The sequence below is a fragment of the Eptatretus burgeri genome, chromosome 4, assembly GCF_056783735.1.
Source record: "Eptatretus burgeri isolate ZD-2024b chromosome 4, Ebu_testis_v1, whole genome shotgun sequence".
Classification (NCBI taxonomy): domain Eukaryota; kingdom Metazoa; phylum Chordata; class Myxini; order Myxiniformes; family Myxinidae; genus Eptatretus; species Eptatretus burgeri.
The window spans coordinates 71,292,260-71,302,611 of record NC_140964.1 but is presented as its reverse complement, the minus strand read 5'-3'; the positions used below and the strand labels follow the sequence as shown (position 1 = coordinate 71,302,611).

Here is a 10,352-nt window from a genome sequence, read left to right as displayed (position 1 = left end):
TAGCAGATGGGTGGAGAGATCGATCCCAGGTTGAGTAGAGAACGGGACTTGCCGAAAGCAGACATGGGCAAGACACCAAAACCTGAACTGCAGACGGCCTTGCCACCCATTCTCTATAGACCTTGTGGCGCAGGGTGGGGGCATTACCCCGAAGCGATGTGTCGTCATCTGAATCGGCCTTTCTGATTGGGCCCGGACCACTGCATGGCCTGGTCTTGATGGCTGGAAGCGGCTCCGCTCCACTTCCAGCAAGATAACTCCAAGCTCGCTCCAAGCCCAATCGTCTCGCTCCAAGCCCCATGATATGAATTGTCCCACACCAAACTCCGAGACATGAATTGCCTTGCACCGATCTCCCGGACCGTGCCCCAGCAACCAGTTGAGGGTTGTGTCAACCCCACATGCCCGCCCGGGCGCTCCCGATTAGCGCTGATCAATGCCTGCTCCACGATATGCCACGCGCCCGAGCGACATGCCTCTTCCTGATCACGGCTTTTCCGGGTGGAGAGGCGAGGAGACATCCGCCATCTGTGGGGAACACCCACAGCCACCAGCGAGGACCGACGGTAGGTGTTAGGGTAAACCCATGCACAGACAGTAAGATGTTCGGATAAACCCATGCACAGACCAGAACAAGATTTGTGCCATCCGTGCAATGATCAGGTGTCACGAGCCAAGCATGGATCCGCCTGGCATCAAGCAAGTTTCGTACAGTACACATGGATCCGCCATGGCCCACGTTGTCAGCGCTCGCGTTCGCCCGATTCTGCTATCGTGTGCGCGGGGCCAACCCCAATCTGTGTCAGGAAGTGAGGGGGAATGATCGGTTATAATAATTCGATGGAGGTTTGGAATGAAAAGGAATATAGGTATCAGTATTAGATGGAGAAATGGAGGGAAAAGAGGATGCCGATATAATTAAATCCAGAATGCGCCGCCCGTATGTTGCACACTTGTGTCCTGTACAACGTGGTGTTGTTGTTTTTCTATCATCAGCCTCTGACGATGTAGTTATTGGCACCAAGCTGCCAGCCATGCTCTTGCCGATATTGGGTCATTTGCTTCTGTGTTGTGAAAAACAACATCCGTGCAGCCCCTTTAAGCGATATTCATTCGCATGCCTTTTCAATGAAACCAGCAATCTCATCTCAGATCATTGGAAACGTCAAACGATCATCTCGAACTTGCAGTAGAGGTCCCTTTGAGGGTATCGCTGTATCCTCGCAGCTGCGCTGTTGATACTCGTGTGGTGTTGTCGCAGCTTCCCTATTCCCCTCCCGGCCATGGTACGTGCTGCACATGTTGGCCTCCGCGAGGACCCAAATTCGGATTGACCTCAAGAATAAGCAGAAAAGAAGAGTAGAAATGAAGTTAGAGTGGTGTTAACAGACCTAGCTATGAGATCCACACAACACACTGTCTCGTTGTCCCGCCAGACAAAAGGGAAGGGACTATCTGAACGTATATTAATGGAATAACTGTCTCGGGACCGCTGTATGATGGTTGCTCTTGCTTTGGAGGGATGTGGTTCCCAGAACTGCAAAAATATAACATTTTTTTTTACAGGACATATGTCATGTTTTTTTACAGGATATATATCATTTGGTTTTACACGATATGCAATATCTGACCTGCTAAGCTATGCAAACAACCCACAACTCATACGAGACCCCAAAACATCACCACACCAGGCTCTCCCCACAATTCACCAAATATTTCATGAGCCTCATTGTACAATGGCAACATACACCATGACCCAGACATGGTCCACACACCACATTAAACATGGAACCCATACATCATAAATCACAGTCAGAACATACGAGAGGTCCAGACCAAGAAGTGTAAGCAATAATGAGTGCAAACTCCACATGGACACAAATATAAAACCAGATAATAACTAATAATCATAAAAATAACAGGATTGAGCAGACCATTGATGATGATGTCAAACTCAAATTTCTAACCTTCCTCCATCATGTAGCCAGACATGGGTTCCAAGTATAAAGAGGCCACATGCTGGTTGGATGGGTCCTTTGGCCTGAGGAAATCCACATGGAGTGGATGAAATGCAAACCAACACTGGGTCTTCCCCTCCCTGTTTGTTTTTTTATTGGTGGAGTGGGACAGGGTAACGACTTGGATGCACACAAAATAAAATGCGCACAAACACACGATAGCTAGTAATTCCTTCAACCCATAAGAAAACACCTTCTTGCAATGATATATCAACCCACTTCGACGTCCAGCAGAATATTAGACTGTCGAGGCTAATGGTTGTCTGCGTCGGCAAACAATTCAAATTATCACTCTTGCTCCATTGAAGAGTCAATGCCTGAAACGTCGACGTTACTTTGCTTCCCATGGCAGTTGACATACCTTTCTCAACCTATTGTTTGAAGATAGTTTGCTTTTAAGAGTGGAAATGAAGGGGAAATGCTCAAAAATGATGATGTTCATTTCTTTGTGATATCCTTTGAAGGGAACATGTGGGCACAGTCTTGGATCAATATATACGACCTGGTTGTGCCTTATCCTTCTGCCCCCAAAATAGATGCCACACCGACGATGCTGAAACAGGTAAAGGTTCAACACAATTTCACCATTACTAAATTCAGGCAAATACTTTACACTGAGCATTTATCATTCAACAAAATAAATTGACAAGTTCGTACAGTGGAGAAAAATACGTTTTGTGATTTCACCACACATTTGCTTTTCTCTTTCTTTTCTGTGCAGAAGTGGAATGCCACCCACATGTTCCACATTGCAGATGAATTCTTCACTTCCCTCAACCTCATTCCAATGCCACAAGAATTCTGGGACAAGTCCATGATGACAAAGCCCGAGGATGGACGGGCAGTTGTTTGTCACCCCTCTGCTTGGGACTTTGGCAATCGCAAAGATTTCCGGTGAATCCAGTAATATATTTTGGGAAAAAAGTCACTGCATTGCCATTACTAGTGCATGCCCGTAGGTGCGTGCCCAAAGATGCGTGGCCATACGTGCAACCTCCCCCCCCCCCCACCCAAAAAAACTTTCAAACCGTGTGCCAGAAAAAACAACCACACAGGCCGTTGCTTCGCTCTCACGTGCCCGTACGTGCAAAAAATATATATATATATATATATATATATATATATATATATATATATATATATATATATATATATATATATACATATACTTTACAACCGCTTGCCAGAAACAACCACACAGGCCGTTCCTTCGCTCTTGCGTGCCCGTCCGTTCGTGCAAAAAAAAACAAAAAACTTTCAAACAACTACACAGGCCGTTTCTTCACTCTCATAAACAACGACTGGTTTGGGGCATTGTGTTTATCTATAAATGTGCATAAGAAATTGAGAAATTATTAGAATACAGGAAGTCATCACTATCCAGAAGTAGTGCGTGCCCGTACGGAATGTTCACATAATTCCACGAATTATCGCTTTCATTGAAGCAACAACTGCTGTGATATTTACACACACAGAATTAATTAAAATCCAAATTAAAATCAAGTTTACCTCCCTGTCTTTGCTAGCCATGACATTCACTGCCATTGACCATTGCCACTCCTATGCCATGGTGAGGCAACAGGGTAGGATTTGTAGGAGAACTGAAAGTTCAGTGTCATTTGGTATTCCATGTTCGAATTGTTTTAGTTTTAAAATAGTTAAAAAAAAATTAATAGTTTGCAAAGCATACGACCAAATAGAGGTATATTTCGTTGGCAAGCATGTTGAGTAGAGCTGAATTCCTTAACACTTCCAAGGGCCAAACCGTTTTGACAAATGGAAACAAAAAAAGTTTTGCACTTTTTTTGATAAATTATTTTCGGAACAATTTTTCTTCAATAAATATATAATAATAAAAATTGTCTCCATGTACACACCTTTATCTGGTTAGCACCTTTTCATAAACAACATTGCTGAGGAAACGGCGCTTCTTTGTTTCCTCGCCCAGGGCAAGAATGCGGAGGCTGCTGGATCTGCCAACGTTTTGATAAATTATTCGTTTTAATGGCCAATTATAATTCAATTAGCAACGTAATTTGCCTTTTCGCAAGGAAAAACACAAAGAGAAGAGAAGAGAAAAAAACCCGTAATGGCGAACGCAGCTGAGGTTCCCTTCCCCATTGGCCACGCCTACGCAGCAACGTGTCCTGTCATTGGTTGGTAAATAAATGGCCGCAGCAACGTGTCCCGTCATTGGTTGGTAAATAAATGGCCATAACTTGGGAATCACTTGTCCGCTTAATATCAAACCTTGAAAAGGCACATCCTCAAGTCCCCAGCAATATTCCCGGCAAGTTTCAATTAGATCGGACCAGTGGTTGTCGAGAAACAGCGGACACACACACACACACACACACACACACACACATACATACACACACACACACACACACACACACACACACACACACACACACACACACACACACACACACACACACACACACACACACACACACACACACACTGCTGGAATTATGGATAGATTACCATCGCCGAAGGAGAGGGTATTGTATTTGGGTCCATTTGTCTGTTTGTCCACACACAACTTTAGTATTTTTCTCCGCTACCGCCTGTCAGATTGAGAGGATATTTTCACAGTTGGTGCAACTACTCATGTAGAATGTTTTACTGATAATGATGTCACAGGTCACGTGGTGTGGCAGCCATGTTGGAAAAAAAACAAAAAAACTTTGGACCTCCCACACCAAGGACAAAATTGAAACTTGGCACATTACAAGTAATCCTCATAGGATATTGTAGATTGGGACCATACTCTGTGCAGTGTTGGTGCTGCTTAAGCGGTCTCCTTGGCTATTAGGGCACAATCCTGGACATGTCACCACTCCGACACAGTATACCAGCATGCTGGCACTCATTTTGCTGACCTCAGAAGGATGACAGGCTAAGTTAACCCCACCTGGTATTTATTCAACAGCAGAGCATGATTCAAACTCAGGACCCAATGATCCAACGCCCACCACCCTAACCATAAAGCCAACACCAGGCATTTATCATCATGGGGAACGTGTGATTTTTATGACATAAACATGCCTTCTCATGGCGTCAAAATTGCATATGTAGAACGCTACATCTAATTAGTATGAAAATTTTTAAGGGTCACCAAGGCATAAAATGGCCCACAGAAAAAAAAAAATTGATGTCATCATCAGTTACGCGATTCAGCAGCCATATTGTTAAAAAAAAAAAAAAAACTTTCAAAATTTTTCTTCTCTGAAGTGGCTGAACAGATTGCGGCGAAACTTTACACGTATGACCACCTATCCATGAGGAACAAAAGGTTCACACATATGACATCATAAGTCACATGCTTTGGCAGCCATATTGCATTTACCCCAAAACCTATAAAAAATCTTCTCCAGAACGGCTGACCGATCGAGGGAAAACTTCACCAAAATATTCCCCAAGCCTTGCGTATAAAAGTTTGTTGAGGAATAATTGATAGGTCACATGGTTTAACAGATATTTGGATTGAAGAACAATATTTAATGTTTTCTCTGGAACCACTTAACCAATCAAATGTAACTTCACAATTATGATCTCCTGGTGATGGGGAATACATGTTTTATATTTCAACTTGATTGGACATGTGGTCTGGTCACCAGACTTATTTAATTTTTTTGATATGGGTTCTGATTATCTTTTTTATTTTCTTTTGAATATGGTTCACTTGGCTGTGCCTGGATGGGTTTTAGGGTAGAGGAGAAGCAGCTGAAATGTGAATCCTATCCCGGTTCCTCCTGATGACTTCATCTTTGCTTTTTGCGTGTTTGGGGTCCTTATGATTATTCCAATGCAGGATTGTACATTTGGTCTTCCATTTGACCTGAAGTGAATTTATTTTAATTCCATTATATATTCATAAAAAGGTCATGGGTCAGGGTCAAGTGTCCGATCAAAGCGGAACATCTTGGTACCCAGTCATCACTGCCAGCAGTTCTAAAGTTGCAGTTCTAATTATGTCTCTCAATAATTACATAACACACCAGTACACAAATGCCATACAAAATACACCACACAAACCAAGTCTTGGTGAGGGTCTTTGATCTCTTGATTGCTCTTTTTCTTGTTCATTTTGATTTTTTTTCTTGTGGAGTAGTCATATTCCTCAAAAATGGATTCCATTGTGACCTTGTGACTTTTTTTTGAGCCATATTTACACAAAGTTTGATAACTTAATTTGATTTGAAAGATTTTATAACAAAGTTTTGATAAGTTGATATCTGTATTTACAATGGCAACCACACTGTGCAATCATAAATCTTTGTAGTTGTGACAAAAGATAGTTGCTGGTCAACCTGCATAAAACCCCACCTTCCCTAACTTGCCCAGTATCAAGATGTGTACAGTTGTCAACATGGATGACCTGGTGACCATTCACCACGAGATGGGCCATGTTGAATACTTCATGCAGTACAAGGACCAGCCAGTGCCCTTCCGTGATGGAGCAAACCCCGGTTTTCATGAGGCCATTGGAGATGTACTTGCACTGTCTGTATCGACACCCAAACATCTCAAGGAGATTGGACTACTGGAGAAGGTTGATGACAATGAAGGTTTGGACTTTACACTGAATATCCAGAAAGCACCCAATAATTTGGAAAACTACCGGTTCAATCGTAAAATAAGTAAGCCATGCACATATATATATTTATTTCATGTTATAAGTTTACCCACCAGCTTATGATGAATGGTTATTGATATCTAACCATTTTCGAAATCTAGCTCATGGTTGTCCAGTCTAGTCAAACCAAGTGATTCCTCATTCTCACGATGGGTTCTCTGTCTCTCTATCTTCCCATTCAGCAAGTGAAATTAATTTTCTCCTGAAAATGGCTCTAGATAAAATAGCTTTCCTACCTTTTGCCTATCTCATGGATCAATGGCGGTGGAAAGTGTTTGATGGGCGAATATCTTCAACAGAATACAACAAACAGTGGTGGAACCTCCGGTGAGTTTTGCTACATTCGGTCACTATTTAATAAAACCACTTTCAAAGTTTTTTAGAATGGGTGAGAAAGTGTTCATATTCTATGTATTAATATACTCAGCTTTTAGTCCAAGTTTTCCCAAATAATACTATTGAAAGAATTAATCCCCAAAAATTGCACAAAGAGATTCACTCATAACCTTTGTTATATCTACTTTAAGTGTATTTTGGGTGGCCTTTTGCAAGGACAAAGTGAAACAAATAGAGGATTCAGAAGGAAAGGAGTTGCAGGGATTGGGTCGAGCACAACTAGTCCAAAGTAAAGTTTTGAATATTAGATCAAAAAATGTCTTTGAATATTAAATTAGTGCATTACTTTTGAATATTTTCTCACCGGAGTGTTTCTCTCGCATCATTTTGTTATCCAAATGTTTATATTTTATGGTTGGTCATGCCCATCAAAATCCATTTACGACAGTCCCCTCGGGTTAACCTGAGGTGGTCCCTTCAGGGGGGCGCCCGGAATGTCCTTTCCCGTAGAGAAGATGATCACCTGTCTCTGCTATCAACTGAGCTCCAGCACTTGAACATTGGTATGGCAGCACTCTCTGAAGATAGGAGACCGGATCGTGGTGATATTATGGTCGGTGGTTATACCTACTACTGGTCTGGTCACTCTGATGGTTACAATACCTCAGGAGTTGCCTTAGCTGTGTCTAAGAAGATGAATTTCATGATAATTGAGGTAACACCAGTCAAATAACATATGATGAGACGAAGGATTTGGCACTCTTTAGGTGTCATTTCCCTGGTCTCGATATATGCTCTGACTGTGGCAAGTGATCTCACTGTGAAGGAGGCTTTCTATGCCATGATTGAGTCCGTGGTTGATCAGTGGCCTCGACGACATACTCTTCTGGTTTTGGGGAATTTCATTGCATTGACTGTCACTGATAGCAATGATCGACTGGCACTGATGGCTACGAGACATATGTCAGTCCCCATGGATCTGGAACTGTGAACCAGAATAGCACAAAGTTATTTGACTTTGCGAGAAGTCATGGATTTAGGGTGGCTGTTTTATGGTTTCAGTGCCCACAGCCTCATCGCTGGACATGGTATTCCAACACTGATGGTGTAGCAATGGAGAATAACCATGTGCTCATTGATGTTCACTGGAGAATGAGTCAGAACTGCAGGGTCACCTGATGTGTCCATTTCCTCAATACTGATCGCAGGCTTGTTGTAGCATCTCTGAAGATGCAGCTTAAATCCAGGAGATTGACACCATCCCAGCCAAAGCTGGACGTTAACAAGTTCAGGGATAAGAGAGTCACTGAGGAGTTTTCAAACAGGCCGAATGGGGATTTTGGGGGTCTGAGTGCTGTGGGAAATCCTGAGGAGTTGTGGAGTGCCTTCAAGGCTACCATCCTTGATGTTGCTGGCGGATGTCTTTGAACCCACCACCAGGCAAAGAGGAACTTCATCTCCCAAGGGACCCTGAATACCATTGACAAGAGTCGCAGGTTTACCCTTAATGGCAGAACTGAGCTGTTCAGTGAGCTGAGGTGTTAATCTGTACATACGCTGAGGGCAGACGAGGAGACCTATGTGTGAAAATTTTGTGAAGGAGTAGATCATCACCTGTGGACGAGTGAATCTCAGCCTGCTTTGAGAGGAATTTGTGCATTGCGTTCCTCCAAGCCCAACTCTCAGTGTGCTGCTGTTAGAGCAAAGGGTGGTGGACTCTTGACAGAGGAATCCAAAGTGAAGGCCCCTGAGCTGGTTACTTTGAATGGCTGCACCAGGCGGACCCACCGACTGTTGAGTTGGATGTCAGGTGTATAACTTTCCACACTGCTGACCTTCCAATCAACTGTGAACTACCTTTGTTTGTGGAAACGCAGGCCATGGTGAATCACATGAAAGGGGGCAAAGCCCCAGGGATATGTTGCATCGATGCGGAACTTCTCAAGGCTGGTGGAAATGCTGTACTCATGGTGTTGGATTCAGTTTTGTGCTCTTCCTGGAACACAGGCATCATCCCAAATGACTGGAATAGGGACCTTGATGTCCCTCTCTGGAAAGGAAAGGGTGACTGCCAGAACTGCAACAACTACCGAGGGGTGACGCTGCTCTCAGTGCCGGGCAAGGTCTTTACTCAGATAAGTCTTGATGTGATTCGTCACCATCTCCTTGAGCACCAGTGTACAGAGCAGTCAGGCTTTACACCAAAGAGGTCAATGATTGACCATATACTTGCCCTTTGGGTCCTCACCGAACACAGACAAGAGTTTTGGCAAGGGCTGCTCGTAGCTTATGTTGATCTCTGCAAAGCATCCAACTCGGTGAATTGAGATTCCCTCTGGAGGATTCTTTGAATTCGCGGGGTGGCACCAAAGTTGTTCGATCTGATTTTTGTACTGTACTCTGGTGCAGAAGGCTGTGAGGTGTAGTGGTTCCATCTCAGACTTATTTCCAGTTGTAACTGGAGTTCGTCAGGTGGTGTGTATTGTCCTCCACACTCTTTAACACTGGTATGGACTGGATTCTGGGGAGAATGTCAGAGCGATTAAGCTGCGGTGCATCGTTTGGGAATGTCCTGGTCTCTGACCTTGATTTTGCAGATGATGTAGTTATCATTGTGGAAACACTGAATGCCCTTTTAGGGGCCTTCAAGGCAATGAATGAGTAATCAGAGCTGCTGGGACTTTGGGTTTCCTCAGTAAAAACAAGGATCCAGGGTTTCATTGACATCTTTGATGCTGCCATCTTGTTTGTACCTGCTTGTCCTTCGGATGTTGAGGTCACAAAGAGATTCCCTTCCCTTGGCAGTGATATTCATGTATCCTCAAGTTGAGCCGAAGGCCAACAGATGTCTGGGTCGGGCCAAGGGAGTCATTGATTCACTGGTTCATGGGGTATGGCACTGTTGGTACCTATGCAGGAGGACGAAAGTCTGAGTCTTCAGGTCCTTGGTGCTTCCAGTCTTGCTCTATGGATGTGACACTTCGACTCTGACAAAGGATCTGAGTTGAAGACAACACCTTTGGAAGGAGGTTTCTTCAGAGAATGCTTGGCTCTTGCTGGTCAGACTTTGTGTCAAACAAGAGGTTGCTGAGATAGACTCGAATGAGATTTGTTACCTGTATAGTCTGTGAGTGTCAGCTGTGGCTGTATGGACATGCGGCTCGTTTTCCTGACGCTGATCTTAATCACCAGATTCTCATCTCAGTGAGGGAGCCTTGTGATTGGAGAACACCAACAGGACGACCACGCGACTCGTGGTTGCAGCAGGTTAATCGACATTTAAGGAGCTAGGGATGGGCCAGGCATCTGCCTGGGGGTTGGCCAGATGGAGAACCCTGGAGTACCAAAGGAAA

The 10,352-nt window shown here is 43.8% G+C and overlaps 1 protein-coding gene across 2 annotated transcripts in view; it reads left to right on the top strand.

Annotated features, from left to right (window-relative positions):
- The window catches only part of ACE (angiotensin I converting enzyme), an 84,032-nt gene that overhangs the window by 59,308 nt on the left and 14,372 nt on the right, over positions 1-10,352 (top strand). For both annotated transcript variants that reach the window (XM_085878615.1, XM_085878613.1), the window contains exons 12-15: positions 2,483-2,580; positions 2,740-2,912; positions 6,372-6,595; positions 6,846-6,990. In XM_085878615.1, the coding sequence (XP_085734741.1) occupies positions 2,483-2,580; positions 2,740-2,912; positions 6,372-6,595; positions 6,846-6,990 (640 nt within the window). The remainder of the gene's footprint in view (positions 1-2,482; positions 2,581-2,739; positions 2,913-6,371; positions 6,596-6,845; positions 6,991-10,352) is intronic.